This window comes from Ptychodera flava, chromosome 9, assembly GCF_041260155.1.
Source record: "Ptychodera flava strain L36383 chromosome 9, AS_Pfla_20210202, whole genome shotgun sequence".
Lineage (NCBI taxonomy): Eukaryota > Metazoa > Hemichordata > Enteropneusta > Ptychoderidae > Ptychodera > Ptychodera flava.
The window spans coordinates 23,972,591-23,993,472 of record NC_091936.1 but is presented as its reverse complement, the minus strand read 5'-3'; the positions used below and the strand labels follow the sequence as shown (position 1 = coordinate 23,993,472).

The window sequence follows — 20,882 nt, the reverse complement described above, 5'->3', positions numbered from 1 at the left end:
GATTCTTTTGTTTTCATACTCATAGAACTGCCTTGTGGCTATCTCTCATTAATAAATTATTGTATACTTATGATGTTGTACCAACGACAGTAATCAGTCTATGGTAAGAACATAGAAATGGTTGACGAGTGAGAAGTTATCAGATCTATAGATTACCTGGCTTTATCAGTTGGAACACCAGAGAAAAAATTTGTGGGAATACTTATTAATATTATATGATATTGATAACATGGCAGATTGTGAATTAGGCATTTGGTTGAAGATATACGGGGATATGAAATGGAATTATGGGCTGTAAATAGACACATAGAACACCATGGATTAATATTTAATCCATCATGATGTTCCTTTGAAAATTCTGAAAATCACAGCAAATTTCAGTGTATATATTTGACGATAAGATTATGTACATAGATATCCTACCTAATCACCCACCTAGTTTGCATATTTTGTTTCCAAATGTACTGAAGCTGTTCAAAAAATTTGCCAATATAGAGGCAGATTCTGGAAAAGGTGAAGAACAAACACAGGTCACCTTTTGCCTAAATTGTGTCTATCCATCACGTAAGAATCACTCTGTATGAATTTTCAGTAGTAGTAAAGTGGTGCTGAGAAGATGACTTTTCACAAATTTTCAAGGGCAACTAGTAACTCAGATTATAAAACATTTTGACACAGTTCTAGCATTTATGTACCTCAAGGTCAAATTTCAGATTAAATTAGCTGTAAGACAAAAGTCATCATGATGGGAAAACATGATCCCATGCAACAGAAGGCTTGATTGGCCAGGTCATGATTTGAAACAGAAGACTTGATTTGCCAGGTCATGGTTTGATACTATACATTTTATCTACATTTTCAAATATTTACATAGCGGCAAAAAAAATACAAAATTGTAGTATGCAGCCCATCATGTTCCGTTCATGGCACTATTACCAAGTAATATGGTACTGTAAAGAAAGTTCTTTCTTTGGCAAGCTACAAAGGCTATCTATGTATGTCTGCACTGAAAGACATACTGAGCAGGCATATGCTGAATACAAAGCAGAGTATACTAGTACTACTTTTAAGCACTGACAAAGCTTACCTATGAATTCCAAAAGTACATGTATCAGTTCTCGACTCTGTCAATTGGAAATGCACTCATGATTTTTGAGATACGTCATGAAATTACGATAACATCTGAAGATCTAAACACCTAATTTGACTGTGTGAATCTACCATGATATTTCATATCTTTATACAAGTGGGTATGGCACTATTGGTTCTCCTGACCAGCTATACAGCTAAGAGTATCATGAAATAATTTTTAAAAAATGACTTTTAGTAAAAAACAGCTTTTTCACAAGTGCTGTAACAAAAAGTTGGTGATGTAAATTCCAGCTGATATGAAAGATTTAATTCTGAGACAAGAGAACTCAATTGACTCAATTGATACATCTCTTGATAGACACGTAACAAGCTGAGTTACGATACTTTCTTTACTTTCCTAAATATAAAGCTTCTCTATCATCTACAATTGGATTAAGATTTCATTTTCCTTAAAAAAAGAAAGCTGTTGTCCATAGTTTCTTTCACAGATTGTTATGAAGCTGGGCAAGTTGGAGAAGATTGGAATTCCTCTTCTTTTGCAACCTCTAGAGGGCAGTCTAATCACAACTCATGTTGGTTGTGCATGTTTGGCTGCCACAAGGCTCAAAGCTTTCCAGATTGATTTTCACCAATCCAATCTACATTGACGAGTCTGTAATTGGCTTTATGGTTCTCATGGAAGACAAAACAAGTGTTCAAAGGCCACAATGCAGATTCTACGCTCCCTGATGCGGTGCTTTGTAAATACACATGACGAAGTCTATGTACTGGTATACGGTAGACTTTGATGTTGTAGTGGTGGTTGTCACTTCTAGCTGTACTCACACAGATGTCCACAACCTACAGGACACCAGGGACTAATTTTCAACCACTCTTCAATGTGATGTAAATGTCCTCCGTGATTACAGCCTTGGCACCATACGTACAAACCTTTCACTACGTGATGACTGCATTGAAAGAAAAGAAACAAGTTGTAAACATAGGGCCAAAGTCCCTGAAGCTACTATAGACATGGATACAAAATTAAGTATTTCCTTACTGTATGAAATTATCTCACTAAGGTCATCCTACGGACAAGTAAACTAAATATTAAAGCTGTCTGACCAGCGGTTTTGAAAGAACAAGCAACTCAACAGTTGACAGAGCTCTGTTAGTTATGTAGAGAATAACCTTTTGTGACACATGTATTGATGAAGAAGGTGGATATCTTTGATTAACATTGTGAGTTCTGTTTAATAAGTTGAGACTGTACATACTCAGAGAAAGCACACTGAAGAGACAAAGGTTTGAAACTTAAGAAGTTCAAGGTCATCAAAAGCATTATAAGGAATCATGTTACACTTTCATTGCACTGTTTACACAGATTGCATAATTGCTATAAATAGCACATGAGGAATCTTTATACAGCCTAGCTTTACCATAAAACCCCTATCACTTTGACCACTCTTTTTATTGACCACTCTATTTTTTTCCTCAAAAAGTAATTTTATTTTATCCTTACCAAGTCAACCATAAATGGAAATTAGAACTTTCTCTATCTCTATCTCTATCTCTATTGACTATTTTGAGCAATTTCTTTTAGATAACATACATGGCACAATAAATGACGGCTCAGAATATGTCAAAGTTGGGATTCAGGAAAGTTGCCTTTACATGTTTTAATCCTCCAAGATGGTAAGCATTTCACTATGAACTGTCAAAAAAAGTTGAACTTTCTGATAATTCTACACTAAAATTATTTTGGCTTCGATGATTTCCTAATTAATTCAATAACGGTATTTAAAATCATATTAATTATTTTTTTCTGGGTGAATTGATAGGGTTTATACAGTACAAGAATTACATACAATGTAAGTCAAATTTTGACCAAAATGACAAAAAAAATTCCTTAAAAATACAGATTTGCATATTTCATCACAATTTGAACAAGTCTAAGTTGGGTTACCCCTAGGGACCTGTATACCAAATATCAAAGCTGTCTGACCAGCGGTTATGAAGAAGAAGATTTTTTACCAAAAACACCTTTTTTGGCATTAATTGCCTATTTTCAACAATATCAAAAAATTAAAAAAAATAGTTTCTCAAAATCGTATTTTTCATCTACACAACAAATATCAAATCAGTAAGTACTGCGGTTCTCAAGATATTTGAGTGGACGGACGCCTCACAAACGGACATACATACATACATACATACATACATACATACATACAGACTGACGACGGACGCCGGACGGATACCCATCCCAATAGCTTCTATAGACTATAGTCTATAGTAGCAAGTTGTAAAAACAGACTGACATTGTGCCCTGACATCAGTGACTGTAATATATGTTGCATGATACATTGTGTGAGATTTGAAATCTTTAATTTCCTTAGATTCAATCATGCAAACACTGAGATCACTGTCATCTCTAATCCAATCACAGAATATGACAAGTTTACACATAAACCCTGGAAAAAGAGATTTACATACCGGTAAAACATGTAAGAATTCATGAATGTTCACACAGTGATGATGGAAAATTTCTGTGACTGTAAATTATCACACACAAAAATGTATAAAAAGTGCTTGTTTGACATGTATTTAATCACTTTTGTATGACGAATTCAGGCAACTGATATCAACAATTCTGTACCCAAAACTGCTGAATCCAGTGATGGTTGCAATGCTGTTTGACTTGCAAAGAAGTCAATTCACCAAACTGTGTGTCCTTATGGTAGTAGCAACCGTGCATGTCACTGTGTACTTACCAGATTGAACACGTATTAGTCAGGTTACAGCATCTCTCACACAGCCAGCCACTCTTTGTCAGGGGTTTATTGCACTTGTTACAGTTTGTATGAATTGTGGTAGACGCCTAGAGGGAGTGGAAAAAAACAAAGGCATCAGAGTCAAACTAAAACTCCTGTATTTACTTGACAATGAAAAGAAGCAATTGAAAAGCGCGCCACAACTTCATTGAGCAGCACATTTTGCAGAATAGAATTTCAGTCGCATTGAATTATGGGTAGTAACTGAGGTGAAAGGTCATCACTCACCTGATTCAAGGCTCCAACAGCTGCATGATTGCTAAGTTTGATGACCTCTGTGGCCACTGTGTACAACTGGAACCTGCAGAGTAACTCTGAAAACAATCACAGAAAGATGTCAATCTGATCACTGTCACTGCACTGAGATCTGTCCATTGATGCTATGAAGTGGATGATCTAATGTTGAGGTTAAAATAGACAGCAAATCACTGTAACTTTCACAATGGGTCAACCTATATTATATAATGTTATTTCAGACAAAATACTTGTCCATATTTCAACTTAACTCTGTATTTAATGCGTTATTTTGAGTTAATAACTCACTTTTTCTTAAATAGAATGGCTTTATGCCAAAATTTTCTATTTTGCATTGACTGTTATTGACCAATTGTTGGCAATAACCAGTGCTATCCCTCTTGTACTATTTTGATTTTAACAATTTGGTTTCTGAAAAATTGCCTGATATCGAGTGAGAAGGGACATATCAAGGTCGATATGAAATTTCACCACAATAGCATACCTATGTAGGACATGAACCAGACTTCCTGAGATGTTTCACTGATTTGACTTCGTATGCGATCACCCAGTATAATCAAAGCTGACACGGTCATCTGAACATCACCCTGAGGAGAGAAACACCAACAAACACACATATCAAAGAGAGCCTCACACATCCTACATTCTCATTTATAGTTCACGGCTTCATTTTAGAGTACATTTCCACGGTTCTGGATTCAGAGTGATATTACTTCCCTGTTCAAAAATGATGATGGTCGATACACTTTTGATATTTTTATGTTAATTTATGTAAATGCATGTTTTGAAGAATCCTCAAGGGGACCACACATCTAGCTAGCTAAACACCTATGGCATCAAAATTCACTTGGCAACTGAAACTTACACAGGGCACTCTATGTATGAAGTTCAAGAGAAACTTGTTAGAGTTTGGGTGAATACGAGCTAGCATAGTATGGTATAATTCACCATGAATGTCTTGCAAATACATCACATAATTCTGGTTTGTCGAAAATTTACACATTTCTGTGCAAATGATGGTAGTTTGTGTATGATCAAATATCTAGCCTGTGGTGACATGAAAGGTGAATTAAAAATACTGACAACATCACTGTTCGCTCCCATATAGTTATGAAAACAAGTCAACAATTGCATGAAACATGGACATACATATACAGACGGACTGACATACACAGACTGGCACAGAGTGATGACATTGACCCCGAGTGTGCCTTTGCCCATGGAGAGTGATAAAGATATAACAAACAGCTGAATGTAATGATAAAATAGTTAAGTATAGGCCTATACAGGCACTGAAGGTGAATATGTTACAGCAATTTGATTAGTTTCTTTTCCTTTTCTACTTCTGTGATAATATTTAAGACAATCAATCTGCAAGGCAGTTTATGTATTGACAAATATGTTATCTTTTACAAGCACACAGTAAACTATTCTTGATTTTTCATTTACAATATTTGAAATAGACTGAAATACATAACATGCAACCAGTATTTACACTTTGCCCATACACCAGATACATGGAGAAATTTCAACAACAATCATCAACTCAGAAACCCTACAGGAAAAAGTAAACATTGTTTTCTTCCAGAACAGCTGGTACATCCACATCTGGAACAACTTACAAACTTAACCAATTACACAAGGATGATGACACAAGAGGTAAAGTTAAACTGTGGTGAACTTGACTATTCCTTTCAAATCCTTACCTAACTTGACATCTTAAACTAAAATACACTGCATGGTTAATTGTGCACAAAATACATCGGGGTGGACCATTTGATAAGGGATGGTGTCTAGAAGATCGATGAGGTACATTATCTTTTTTATCCGATCAATTGTACATTCTTTTTTCCCCACTCTCCCACCTTTTCTTTTTGTCAAACCTTCTCTGGCTGAATTTTTTATTGGCATTTGTTTGGAATTTTTTCAAAATCTGCCAGGATTTTTTACCGCATTTCAACACCAAATACAGTTTACTATATCAAATGCTTACTAAATCACCACATTATTAATATAAGTTCCAGTAGGTATAAAATTACCAAAAAAAAATCTTAAAATACAAAATGAAAGATATCCCAGTAAACTGAAAGTTTCGCAAAGTTGCCCCAAAAATTCAAAATTCCGGATTTCAACTTTATTTCAATATATCTTATTAACAAAAACCCTAAGGACCGGTTTACTAAATATCAAAGCAATCAGACTGGTAAATTTTGAGAAACAAATTTTTTGACCAAAAATGAGAAAAATTGCCCCCCCAAAATACAAAATTGCAGATTTCATCCTAATTTTAAATATATCTAATTAACATAAACCCTAGGAACCTGTACACTAGATATCAAAGCTACCAGATCAGAAGGTTTAGGAGAAAAATTTTTTGACCAAAAAAGGCAAAAATTGCCCCCAAAATAAAAAAAATTGCCAGTTTCAACATACCTTCAATACATTATATTGAGATTAATCTTAGATACCTGTATACCAAATACATGTATCAAAGCTATCAAATCAGCAGTTTTTGGATTAAAAATTTTTTTATCAAAACTTGGGAAATTGCCCCAAAATTTCAAATATAACAATATCAATACAATTTGACGAACATGAATATTAAGTTTCATGGCAATCAGACGAGCGATTTCAGAGAACAAGATTTTTTGACTAAAAACGGAAAAAATACCCTAAAAATACAAACATGCAAATTTCATCCCAATTTTTTCACTCATAATTTAGAATACCTAAAGAAATCTGCATACCAAGTTTCAACGAAATCTGACCAATGCTTACTGAGTTTTAGCCATTTGCAGGATTTTTCCTTTTTTCCCCCTCATTTGCATATTTTTGGCACTGACATGTTCATTTGAACAAATTCACATCTCCACCCCTAGGTGCACCTGTACACCAAATACTAAGACAGTAGGTTAGGAGTTTTTGATGTGGACGGACTAACAGACATACATACATACATACATACACACAGACGCCATTTTGCCACCTTATACGAATACCTCCCATTTGCATATATACATATGCATATATGGGAGCGAATTAAAAATGCTATTTATATGCTAACGTGCCAAAAACCCCAAAAAGGTGTTTAATTTGAACTTCTTATTTTTTAGTGTTAGGTAATGGGCAATAAAGTATGTATGTGGGCACATTTAATTTGTGGAATTGAGACTTTCCACTCTAACTCACCTGCTCCGCATAGAAATGCAGCATATCCTTGACAATGGGCGTGAACTCCCACTGTGGTAGTGATGTAGAAACAGTAGCTGATGTGGACACTGGGTTAACGTCGGATGTTGTCACGGACAAGATGTGATTGCTGATACTCAGTGTGTCTGATTCATTGATACTGTAAATGATACAGATTGACATCATAGTGAAAAACTGGAATCTGGGGTAATTGACCACAAAGTATGAAGAAAGCTGGGTAAATAGTAACATACAAATCTTCTCATTCTGAACATTGCCTGCTAGGCAACCATGCACATGTTAAATCCTTGAGTATTACCTTAAAAATATTGAACAGTGAAAACTGCTTTTGGTTGACAGAAAAAACTGTTGAGTGATAAGGTCAAAAAAACAGCAAATTTCATACCTCGATGGGGATGCTGGTCTTTCTTGTAAATCACTGGGTGAAGGAGCTCTGGTAGAAAATGCAAAACCAAAAGAGTAAGAGACAAATTGTTAATAAACAGTCATTACAACATTTCAACTGTACTCTGTCATCTAAATGTATTCAAACCAGGATCTTTGCAAAATTGTAAGAATGTGAAATCAGGCCAAAAAGACTTTTTTCTTGGAGGCAGAAATTGTGCATCTATACATAAAAGTGTAAAGATACTTTCTTCTTACATATTCATGTTGAGATACCCTTTCGACACAATGGACATAAATAATGTGAAATTTTCCTTTAGGTTATAATAGCTATATACCGTTGTTAAATCACTGTTAGCTACAACTTTTGATGAATTTTCTTTTATTTGTGTTCTGTCTGTAAAATAAAAATGTCTTGTTGTATTGCCAAGGTCATTTTGAAATAAAGTTCACCTTGTCAGTACAACCTGCAAGTACATGTATGTAATGTCCACCATTGTTGTTGAAAACTGACTATTAGTCTAGACTAGAATTCATTCGTCTAAGAACACTGCCTGTTGTGTACAATGCGTCGTGTTGATAAGGCTACCCATAATACTTTGTAACTCATTATACTTTGAAAAATAAGAGAAAAATGGGAAACTGTCAAGAGTTACAGATGCTGTCCCTTGAATAAATCTTTCTCTCCCCGTCTAGTTTCCTATCTACACTTTGAATAAATCTGTCTCTCCCGCCTATTTACCTATCTACAATTTCATGTCTGGGTTGGAATGCTTCAGTAGGAAGTGTCCAGTCGTCCCCTGGCTCAGTTCCTGAATAATTGTCATAATCAAAGGGATCCACTTCTCCGTCTCCAAAGAAAAAATCTCCATGACTCTGTGCCAACCCGCTGGCTAGGGTTGTAAGATCCCTGTCCCGTTCTAAGTCACTCTCTGATTCCTCGTTTTCACTGGTGACACCTGTGGAATCACCGAGCTGTGTGCTGTCTATCCGAGGTTCATTCTTTGCTGGGAAGTGGGCGTCTGGATTTGGTATGTGGGTTTCACTCCGACCTGTGGTGAAAGTTGAAACTGTCACGTAATCGTCCCTGACCATTTCAATGATCCCTGACCATTTCACCTGCAAACTTTGATATATTCTTATTGTTTTCAATAGGATGGGTTAACCCATGTACTGGGCAAATGGGGTGAAAGGGTTAAACCCTCATGGTCTTTACGAATTTCGCCATTTGTTAGTATAGCTATGATCTTTAAACATCTTGTACCTTGAAATAAGCAGTTTTCTTTGAACAATCTGATTTGTTAAATTGATATTACTATTTCAAAGTATTTAATTCTCAATAATAAATTTAATGCTGTTAAAGGTTGGAAACTGGAATCTTACGATAACTGAAAGGACCAAACAGCATTTGAAATCTTCTCTTTATGACAATCACAAGTAAAGTTTCCTTTGAGGTGGGAAAGGAATATAGTAAGAAATTTGCATTTCTGGGATTTGTTAATTGATTTGAAATCATGTTGCACACACTTCCAATGAAATTTTACCCATTTGTTCCTTTCTTTTTAAATAAAAGGGTTTAAAGCTTCTTTGAGTAAATTTTGGAGTTTAACCCTTTGAGCACTGTAATATTTCCCATCAAAATTTTAGTGCAACATTTTACCAGTTTTTATGAAATTTTTGTAATCATTTTGATGATTTTGGACCAAACGGACATTACATTTCATTGGCTACAGTTTTTCTTCAAAATTTTGGCAAAAATCTGAAAAAATTTGACCGGGGTTACGTTTTATAAAGGTGACAAAAATTGACATTGGCGCTCAAAGGGTTAAGAATTTATTTCAGCAACATATACAAATATAACTTAGTGGATGGTACTGAAAGACCGGATCAAACTGAATGACTTACTTTTTTTTTTTTTTACTGAATGACTTTACTCGTAGTCACTGAGAGCAATAGCGCCCTCTCTGGCAGAAAGCATTTACGATACGCATTGATCCCAATGAATACAGATATAGAGTGATGCACAACTAAACTTCAACAAGAAAATGAACTCATTGCCAAGTCCACTTTACTATTTCAACATTGATCACAGTATTTACCTTTTTCATCTTTATCTTGTTTATCCGATGCAATGGAGACATTTCTACTGAAAGATGATGATGTTGACGTTGTGCCAGCATAAAGTAACTTCAACATCTTCCAGGACTGTGCAACCTGTAACGGGATGAACACCAGGTGGTTGGTATCAAAATGCAAATTACCTCACTCAGGAGAGACCTTTCTGTAGTGAAATGTGGTTGCAGTAAATTACAGTTGGAGAGATTTTTCACCATCTCAGCTCATTGCGTGTCCTTTCTTGTGATTGTTAAAAACACAGCATGCAAGACTTGCTATTGATCATAAGTCCAAACCTTTGATAATGATGAAAGTATCAGTGCAAAACTTTAGTCAAATAAATATTTTCCGTTTATAATTAATCATGATCATTTGACTGAATGTTCAGCCAATGCTCATTTATACACATAAGTTAAACAAATACATTTATTCAAGAATTTAATAAATAGATAAAATCCCTATGGGAATAGTCCTCTGATATTTCATTAAAGCTATAAAACTGCTCATTGGGCTTTGCGAGGACTCTAGCTGGGAAAAATTACGTAACTTGCTAGTCTGCTTAAAGTCAATCACTAAATTTGCCCCTCTCGAAATTGGCTATGAATGCAATGGGGTAATTTCATTCATATTGTGATATCTATCATGCGCAATTACGGCACACGGATGTCTTCTCAATGCACGTCATGTATACATGATGTACTTCCACCTGATGAGCAATTTTATTGCTCCAACAAAAAATCAGACTATGACACAAAACATAAGTTTTGATGTATCAGATAAAACTACGGCGAGTTTCTGGACTGGGTGAAGTTGGGAAGAAAGAGAAAGGAGAAAGAGATTGCCAAATAAAGAAATGAACAGATTGCTAAAAGTGAAATATTGATCAGTGAATTTTAGGCAGTACTGACCTGATGTCTCTGCAGATCTTGAGCTACCTGGGCATTGTGTTCACACAGGTCAGCAAAGGGCTTACCAGTCAGCAGGTACTTCTGGGCACTTTTGCAAAATCCTTCGGAAAACTAATGAGATTACGGTTGGACAAAAAACATTGATTGGTGATCTGGTTCTGTACCCTCACTTGACAGTGAATGCATGCTAAGGTAGAATGTGCCTGGGGGATAGATATCGGCACTTTCAAATTTTACAATTCCTTTTTTTGTCTCGTGCTTGCTGCTCATTTTGGAGCACAAGGAGTGAATTTTTCATCAGATTATTTTTGTGAAAATTGAAAATTTAATTTTTCCATCATAGCATTCACACATGGATGATGGCCATGTTGAATTGCAAGTGTCGGTAAATATTGAGTGATTTGTTTCTCTTATACCAAATGCTGCACAGTGACTTCTGATGATTATTCTTGATTTCTGAAGGGACTGGTTTTAATGGGTTTTATTAATGGAAAGTTTGCGAAAAGTTTAAGACTTTCAATTTCGAGGCGCATACTACCTTATACGCCACCACTGATTATGAAGTTGAGAAATTCTGCCCTATTGTCCTGTTACAGTAAACCATGGAGGTGAACCCATTCATATGTATTTGTTGTCGTCAACAATAATATACATGTCATGAATTCTTGAAATGCTGCTCTGTTTTTGTAATGTGCTGATGTGTCGAGTTGCTGTCTGGTAGCAACTAATACCACTTACAGAGTAAGAAATTTCAAATGAAGAGAAACCGGTACATTGATCCGACCATCCTGTCACAAAGTAGTGTTGTCATAATAGGCATTTCCATTCAAAAGGGGGGGGGGTAATTATAAGATGATCTGACAATATTGAAAGATGTTCTGATGTTCACAAATTATAAAGAGATGATAAGTTTAGGCCTTAACAAAAACAGAGGATGATGATTCACAAAGTATGTGCCTTCACCTTTGAGTCTTGGTTCTTGAAAATATTGACAGTGCTGCACACGGCCTTGGTCTGTTCCTCTGGCTCTGGGTTCTTTCTGAAGAATGCTGGCATTCTAGTTGAGGGGTAATTTGCTGGAGATGCACCCCTGTGAATACTGTTGCCTCCCAGAGTGTCACTTGCAGCATGGCACACATCACCATAAATGTTCATGGCTACACCAACTGGATTCTGTGCAATAGGAAAATCGAATTGTTGCAAACATTCTATTGCCAAGGAATTATTGTGCATTAAAAGCTTTCTGTAATATCACTCAAGTGAGAAAATACGATCTCATTTGTAAGATTTTTGAGGATGTGTGAATTTTTTTATGGCAGGCTATTTGAATTTGTAAATTTTATTGTTAGATTGATGAAAATAAGTAAATTAAGTCATATAAAGCGTAAAATTGTAATCTTAGTTTGATGTTGGCACTGAATTTGTACATATCAGAAATTCCTATGACAAAATGTTACAAACAGAATACAGTAACAAACTATTCAAATTTTTAATCATAATCCAACATCCTGTGTGTGTCTTTAATGATTGGTGTTTCATAATTATCTATAGTGCCTACCTACAATAAAATATTCACCAGCGCTGTATTCAGCTGAGGAAACAAATGATAGAAAGTTCCTGCCAGACTTGTCCATGCAATTCAGCAGAAGCTTTTACAAAGTGTACTGTTTTTAGCTGGGGTGAATTTCTTTCTCCCAGATTTACTTACATTTTATAAAAATAATGTGCAGTTATGTACCATCATCATTGGTAACTTTATAAAAATATTCCGTATATTCTTGATGTCACAATAACAAGCAACTTTGTCCCTTCAACTTGCAAGCAGTGTCAAAAATTAACCTTTTGCTGAATGATATGATTTTGTTTGTGAACAACCAAATTCCAACTTGGTTTCCTATGACAAGTGAAAGCTGTTGTCCTTATCTATATTAAAGACATCGACAATTAAGATTTCATTCAAAAAACTTCCATGTGGTCCAAACTCTATGTAACAGTGTATCTGCAGCCAATGCATAGTTAGCGTTGTACACTTGAATTTTTGAACTTGATTTTTAAATACAGACTGTAAAATATTTCACTGAATGGCTAATCTTGTCTGGCTGCAAGCAGAGTTGAGGGTAGGCACAGTTGACCAGTATTTTAGCATTTTCCAAACAGGCAAACAACACAAACAACTTTTCATATCAAATAAAAACTGCTCATAAAACTTAGTCTCTTTAGTTTTCTTACAGTCATATAATTCCTATACCACAATGAACGTTGTTGATACTTACAGCCGTCTCTGCCGGTCTCTTTGCATCTCTGAATACATGTTGATACAAAGTACAATCTTTGGAGCATGACAGAAATACATGGGGATCATTTCTCCATACGATACCTGCAAATGTAGACGATTGAGCCATTAACTAGAAACTACAATGAATTGCATGTATGTCCATGAGAAAAGTTATATTTCTACGATATTTTCCAATACGTTGTACAATAAATCAAGAATGTCATTCATCTTAAACAAATCTCTCTATCTCTCCCTCCCTCTGTCTCTCTCTGTCTCAACAATGGATGATGTTTTACATATCTATGCACGTGCATACTACTCCATTGAATAAGGATGTAATGTACATCTAATACAGACCTTGAATTGGCATCATTTTATCTATAATATTATGGTTTCACTTTCTAATAATCATGATCAATTGAGATACCATCAAGAAGAAACACCATTTCATCATGAGTACAGATATCAATCTGTCCAATACTATGTCGCATCTAAACTTTCTCACCTGTTGCAACATCTTTGTGCTCTTCAAATGTAGCAAATGGAATGTACGGCCGTCTGATGTCCCAGATGTTGATGCTTTGATCTACCAATAAGGAACTGCTGGCAATGTGGTATCGACGTTGAGGGCGCCATTTTATCCTGGCTACTGATGCAATGGTCTGTACTGTGTTCTGTAGTGAGGGCTTGATATGAAGCTCTGTCCAGATCTACACGCACAAAAGAAATGGAATCATTCGGGTTCTTTGGTCAAGATGCCCTTCTAGTTCTAGACCGATGTGTATACAAAAGCATAATAACTTTCATGTGTGGCATAAATGCAAGGTTCCATGGGGGATTTGTGACTGGTTATGCTTAGCGGCCATTTGCATGCTGACTTGTTTGTATACACCCTATTAGACAAAATGCCTGTGCTTTCAATGTATTTGTACATAGAGCTACTGGCAGACGATCAGCTTTGCGTTCAGTTATTCAATTTATGCAGAAACAAACCTGATAAAACATGCCCCTTTACGGGACAAGTTGATAGCTCAATGGGTTGGCTTGTGATAAGAGCATTGTGTAAAGTTAACCTTTGCTTGAATAGACCGTGTGAGGTTGCATCAAGTACCATCTTTATTGGCAGACTTCTCAAACAAGGCAAAAAAAAAGTAGGCATCAAAAGTAGGCAGATCACAGTTGAGCAACTCCCTGAGATATCAAAGGGGCTGGTAGTTGTGCACATATGAGCAACAACCTGTGATATTACAAAGGCACTACTGCTTTGAGATTACAAGTGGGCCTCACCTTGATGGTTTTATCCCTTCCTGCAGAGGCTATCCAGTTTCTTTCTTCGGTGTGCCAGTCAATGCTGAACACCGGACCGTTGTGAGCTGTGAACATCTGGTAGTACTTGTCAGTCCTTCTGATGTCCCAGAGCTTAGTTTTAATCAGAAACAGGGGGTTAGTTTTCTGGTGATGTTATCTTTTCAAGAAATCTCTGAAAACTGCAGGCAGTAGTTGAGGAAATTTGTCTGTGAATGCCATATACAGCTGAATAATTCTCTTGCACAAAGAATTGAGAATTTCTATGCAATTGTTGAGAACAAGATTGATTTCATATTTCACAGTGTTTTCTCATTTTTCTTTCAGTAACCTTTCCTGCCAAGTCCAACTATTGCTACAACTGACTTGTTTTATTAAAAAAGTGACACTATAATTTAAATGGACAGTGGTATTACCAAAACTGATCAAGTACAAACAAGTGTGCATTGCTCTGCACATTTACGTTTTTTCTGTCCATATCAGCATCACATGGTTTCTTTCAATGACCTATATATACCTGTAGTCCACAGAAGCTGAAGTTAACAGTGTGTATCACTCAAGGCAGAATGCCCTCACGGAAAGATATTTGGACTAAAATATTTACAAAAAGGCTCATTTTAAAGCTCTTAAAGTAAGAAACATTTCGCAGTCTCAATTTTCTTCTTTCCCCATAGAATTAACACAGGGATGGCAGCCATTTGAATTTCAAATATTAGTAATTGTTAGGCCCCAAAAAAATGTTTCTGGTCAGGCCTTTCTTAAAAAAATGGTGCAGCGACGCGAATTTTTTTAATTTTTTATTTATTTATTTTTCTCCTCAGGGGAGGGAGGAGGGTCAATTTTATAGTTTTATCAATATTGTCACATTTAAACTGTTCATGCAGTCACTGATCATGTGCCCAAAAGAATTTTCTCTTTCTCTTCAGCCATTTTGGTTTGGTGTTATAGTAATCAGTACGTAGTTTGCCGCGGCCACCGGCCACAAACCAGAAAAAAAGGGTGGCGCGCTGTTGTTCAAGTGACGCGCGTGCTGACCAGAAACATTTCTGTTCTTTTTTTTGGGCCTTAGGTAATTTGTTTCTCTAGTACAAAACTTTGCATGGTGACCCTTGGTATGTTACGCTTGCTCTGTAAAAGGATAGTTAAAGGTTTCTTTGGGGAAAGTTTGAACAAACGTTTAAATCTTTCACTTTCAAGGCGTATACTACCTTAATCAAAGAGTAGGCCTACTTTTCCTAACAATCAACTTGACACATTGAGCATTCACAGGCAGCTAAAAATTCTTTGTGGGGATAAATATTGGTTGTGTATACATTCACCTGCATATTGCCATTTTCAAAAGCTGCTGCAAAGCAAAAGTACTGGTGAGGGGAAAACTGTACATCGCGTACACTCTCTGATTTCCCAGTGAAGGTATTGGAAACTTCTTTCTTCCGCAAGTCCTGGGAACAGTAAGGAAATACAATCATACATTTACTTCGGCAGAATAGAACAACATGCCAACATAATTAAAGACTGAAATGACTTAATCTGCAGGGTGACATGTCCAGCCAGGAATAAAACTTGAAAGTAGAAGAAAGAAGTCAAAACAACCATGGGGCAATGACTGTAAGTGTATCTTAGGAGGATAGGGTGTCTCAAAAATCAGACTACAATCCCAAATTTCGGACCTGAACTGATTCTGGTCTGTCCAAACCTGTTGCTCTACTTTGAGGTTTTGGGCAACTTACAAATAATTTCATTGAACCATCTATTGATCCACTGAGTAGGATGTTGGGCTCCGATGGATGGAAGCACACTTTGTTCACTGTTCTCTTGTGATCTGTGAAGATGTGGTCTTGTTTTGATCGAGTTGATTTGGCAAGGTTCCAGGTGATAACGGCCCCATTGGTAGCGGCAGTGGCCAATAGATTATCTGAGAAGAAAGTTTAAAGGGTTGTTGCAAAAAAATGTGTTACTAAAATGCCACCTATGTTTTTTTGTTTTTTGGGGTTTTTTTTATCGTAAAGTTATTTACATTGAAAAAAGAAAAACTTTTTTCATATCCACCCAGAAGAGTGAGTGATTGATTGATGGAGAATAAACAGAGTTACACTTGTAATAAGTTATGAAAAGGTTCACATTTCATGTCAATGCAGTCTCAGTATTCACTGAAAAACTCAGGATACTTCCTTTGCTAAAATAAACCACTGTTATTCTAGTGTAACTCATAAAACATGCACTAGGCAAGCAGTTTCGAAACATGCTGTCATAATATGGTTCAATATCCTCTTTATGAATACCAATCGTGAGAGGAACTTGTACCGACGTATTAAAAAGTGACATCTGAGCTTGAGGCATTTGCTTGAAGTAAACAAGAATGGTGTTGATTCTCATTGTATATTCAGAGTTCAGCAGTACTCTTCACCAACATAGCACTAGTTGACCTTTTTGGCAAATAAATCTGCTCAAATACCATTATATTAATCCAGCATCATCTAAAACACACTGAAATACCTGTAATATTGGTATAATATGTGAGTCTGTGTCTATAGTTCAGTGAAATATGCTTTCTTTTTTGAAAATGCTAGTGTTATCAAAGTGAACAAAAGCTTCTGTCAGCTGTTTATGAACTAAAAATGCTGTATCTTTGACCTATCGTTTGTTAGGGGCTGTAGATAATTAAAATACACGCATGGTAAATGCAATGTCTGTGTTTAGGGTGGTTTGGCTGTATTTTGATTACCATTTGCAAAAATCGCACTACATCTTCTTATATGGCAACACCCTGTTACAGGGTTTTTTTGGGAATGGCAAAATATTGTGCTATATTGTTTGGCATGTACCAAGTCAGTGCAGCACCGGCTATACAACAGCATTACATTGACATACATGTGGTTCATTGTACGAGTAAAATAACTTAACTATCATTTTGAATACACTATTTAAATTTTATACACAGTTTCAATTTCATTCTGTTGGTTGAGTCATTGTCTAGTTGGCGCTGAACAAAGATTGATTTTAGATGGGGTACGCGGGAGTGGGGGAATGGGGGTGGTAATTACTGATTGTAGGTATGCTGATACAGAATGAGGCTTGCTTGGATTTTCGCACTTCCAAACTTTTGTTTAGGAGATGGGGAGGGGGGTGAAGCCGAACACATTTAGTTGTGTTTACCGTGCCCATGTTTTAATTATCCACAGCCCCTAACAGAGTGAACCAATACACATGAAATTTGAGCATAAATTAACATAATTATCCTGGGATGAGAAAAGATGCAAATTATTTCAACACTGACATCTATATTCATATACATTGTAATGTTTTTTGGTGTTTAATGATAAAATACACCATGAAATGATGTCATCCAGGGTCTCTTTTAAGGTAGTATGAAAACTTTCAGCCTTACTCTTACCAAATCAAGAATTAAAAGCAGGGAACACCATGCAAAGTATGGTACTAGAGAAACAAATTACCAAACATTTACCAATATTTGAAATTAAAAATGCCTCCACTCCTAGATCCTGTTACACTCTATGGGAAAAAATGAAATTTTCAATTTTTGTAGAAAACTAAGACTGTGAAAATATTTTTTTATCCCAAGAGCTTTAAAATGAGCCCGCACAAGTGGTAGATCAGAGAAGAATTATAAAAAGTTCAGTTATCTGTCCCCGAGGCACATTCAACCTTAAGTTTTAGAAAATCAAAAGTCAACTGACATCATCTGGTTTGTATTACTTGTCCTTACCATCTGAAGGATGCCACACCACATCAGCACTGCTGTAGTTCAAGTTGACTCTTCCAACCCTTAAATTGTGTCTTTCCTCAAATCCTTCATCTTCAATTGAAAATATCTTGAACACTGAAAAAAAGTAAAAACGTGTTATATTTAGTTTTTCTATAATGCATACCTATTATATAGCCTGCAGCCTGATGTGAGATGTAAACTTCAATCAATATGTTTATCCTGTGCAAAAGTTGCTTTATTATGTGTTATTTTTGCCATTTCCTTGCTGACATTTATCATGTACAGAGAAACTTAAACCCTTTCACCGTCATGGTTCAGCCCAAACCCATTGTTATTGATGGTGAGTGAGGACACATTTACCGGAAATCTGGGGATGAACAGGTTAATACACTAGTTTATAATCATATCAGTTCGATAAGAATATAATATAAAAATACATGTACCCATTCAGGAAATAAAACACAAAATTCGTCCGACACTTAATTGATGCAATTCTGATAAATCTGTTCGTGCTACATAGAAAAATTCAATTGAACAGACAAATACTGATGGGTGATACTCACAATTTCTCCCTGCCACGGCAACCTGTGAAGTATCTCTGCAGATGCTGAGTGCATTGATGGTGCTGTCAAGGGTTGTGTGCATAGTACGCCCCATACTGCTGGTGACTGTAAATATGATAGATTTACCATGAATCTGTATAAAATTATTCAAGATGAATGATGCAGCCACTGACAAAGAGTGGGCCTGTTACTGGAAGGGCAAAGTATTCAAAATCTTCCCTTATTATGTCTTTGACATGACAAGCTTCCCATGAATAACTCAAAAATGTTCATGTTTGTGGTATTTTCCGGGTCACTTACCTCAGATGACAGAAGATATTGGATTTGATGATTTCACATATATGTATTTCAACCCATTCACAAACATGGTTTGACCCAAACCCATTGTTATCAGTGGTGACTGTGGACCTGTTTACAGGGAATTGGACGTGAACACATTCGATCATGCAGATTTGGCATTACAATATTCACTTTAGACTATGTGCTTTTTTTCTAACCCTGCTTATTACCTGAACCACCCTTTTAGTATGAAATACAAATTTTAATTGAAGAGACATTGGTATGATTTCCCAGAAAAAAATAATGCAGAGAAAAGTGTTGTATGTACGATAAGCTGAGAAGAATCTAAGGACGATGATAATGTGATCAACAATCAAGACTATGTATATGCATTAATTCACAGAACTGAGGGTCATACTTGAGCCTTGAGAAGGTTGAAGCTAAGCTGTAGTTGTAGAGTTAACTACTGTACTCCCACAGGGGAAATGTTAATTTGGCTGCGAGGCTAGATGTGCACATTTGAAGTCAACTTCAATGGCAGCCCAGACTGGATGATTAGTTTATCAATGTTATATATATAAGGGTATGCTAGGCAGCATATGTCCCTATGGCAATTGATTTTGAAAACAAATGTGTATGATAGTTGAATGAACAATTGATCATTTATGCTGTCTTCACCAGCGTAATTTTTCACCTATAGCATATATGGGTCAATTCAATCCAAGATTAAAAAAATACCAAGCTACAGTTACCGGCTGGAGGGAAGATCAAGCCCTGAGGTTTGTATGAAATATTAAAATGTTTACCAGTTAAACAGTGTGTATGTCTTTTTGGTGGGTGTAACATACACACAGATTGGATGAACAGCAAAAACATGGGAAAGAAAATGGGTATAATTGTAGCTATCATAACAACCCTCCACCCCACATACAATCGAGAAATTGTGATGCTTTCCTGACCAATTCAGCATCTTTAGTGTAAAAGAAACGACTCACAGTTAATACTTTTCTTTCGGCTGTCAACGGGACTTAGATTTGGGTCCCATTCCGGTAAAAAGATGCTCATCGCGGCCTTGTAACAACGGGCTCACTCTCGGAGAACAGAATACAACGATGATGTCACCGTTCTTTCTCCGGCCTCCGTATACTGGGCCACACGTACAAAGCACTTCCTTCTTACAGGCTATGAATATTTCAATTAATGACCCGTACCTGGGAATCGAGTCTTAGCTCGCTGTTCGTGTAAATTTAAACCAGTAGACTATACCCCGTAGTAGTCAGCTAAGCACTATCCCTCAATGTGCAGCATTCGCGCACCTACGCAGAAATGGTAAAATCCTGCTGATTTGGGGGTCAGGTTGCTGGCATTTCATTGGCGGCATGTGGCCCTTTCGGTTTGTGTACTGACTGCCTGGAGGAAAAGTGGATGTGTGTCGCCACGCTTTGTGTATTTTGTCTCAGAGGTTACGATGGAGATGAAGCCGTCTAATATAAAAAGAGATGAAATGCACCAGATACCAACTTTCTGATAGAGGAAGTAGCTTTTTACTGCCTGTGCGCATTATAAAAATACAGTGTACATGTCTTATCGTGCAACTATTGCAAGCAGAAAGTAGCACTAGCAAAAAGGAAGCTCACCCCAGTCAGCTTGAGAAGTTTTAGATAGTGCTGGTGCCGGTTGCATGTTTCATTGCATAAAAGAAACTAGGAGAATAATCATTCAACCTCGTTTTTCTGCCGTCTCGAAACTGCAGAGCGGTATCCCATCGGCATCTCAAGAAGTGTTGTGTGTTAGACGTCATCACTTTTTGTGTAACAATCCCACAATGCATAGGCCAAGTGAAAATGCAGCGGAGCAGGAGCGTATTATTTCGATCCGGTGTCTAAATTTGAATCCGCGATCATCAGCGAGTAAATTGAAAAGCAAGACAAAAATTTCCAACATCTATGTAATATA

At 36.4% G+C, this 20,882-nt stretch overlaps 1 protein-coding gene across 4 annotated transcripts; it reads right to left on the bottom strand.

The window, feature by feature from the left end:
• Window positions 1-827: 827 nt before the first annotated feature.
• Window positions 828-20,768, bottom strand: LOC139140438 (GATOR2 complex protein WDR24-like). Of its 4 annotated transcripts, none has more exons than XM_070709723.1 (18): window positions 20,564-20,768; window positions 18,648-18,752; window positions 18,085-18,198; window positions 16,088-16,272; window positions 15,677-15,799; window positions 14,340-14,471; window positions 13,558-13,762; window positions 13,051-13,154; window positions 11,741-11,950; window positions 10,778-10,888; window positions 9,854-9,968; window positions 8,497-8,806; window positions 7,756-7,803; window positions 7,350-7,509; window positions 4,645-4,747; window positions 4,134-4,219; window positions 3,846-3,952; window positions 828-2,039 (listed from the first exon to the last, which is right to left on the bottom strand). In XM_070709723.1, exons 1-18 carry the CDS (start codon window positions 20,607-20,609, stop codon window positions 1,904-1,906), a joined length of 2,400 nt encoding a protein of 799 aa, XP_070565824.1. In that variant the 5' UTR covers window positions 20,610-20,768; the 3' UTR covers window positions 828-1,903. The 4 variants fall into 4 exon arrangements, with proteins under 4 accessions (XP_070565824.1, XP_070565825.1, XP_070565826.1 ...); XM_070709724.1 differs by having other exon boundaries at window positions 20,651-20,738; XM_070709725.1 differs by lacking the exon at window positions 20,564-20,768 and adding an exon at window positions 20,138-20,269.
• Between the last annotated feature and the right edge of the window lie 114 nt (window positions 20,769-20,882).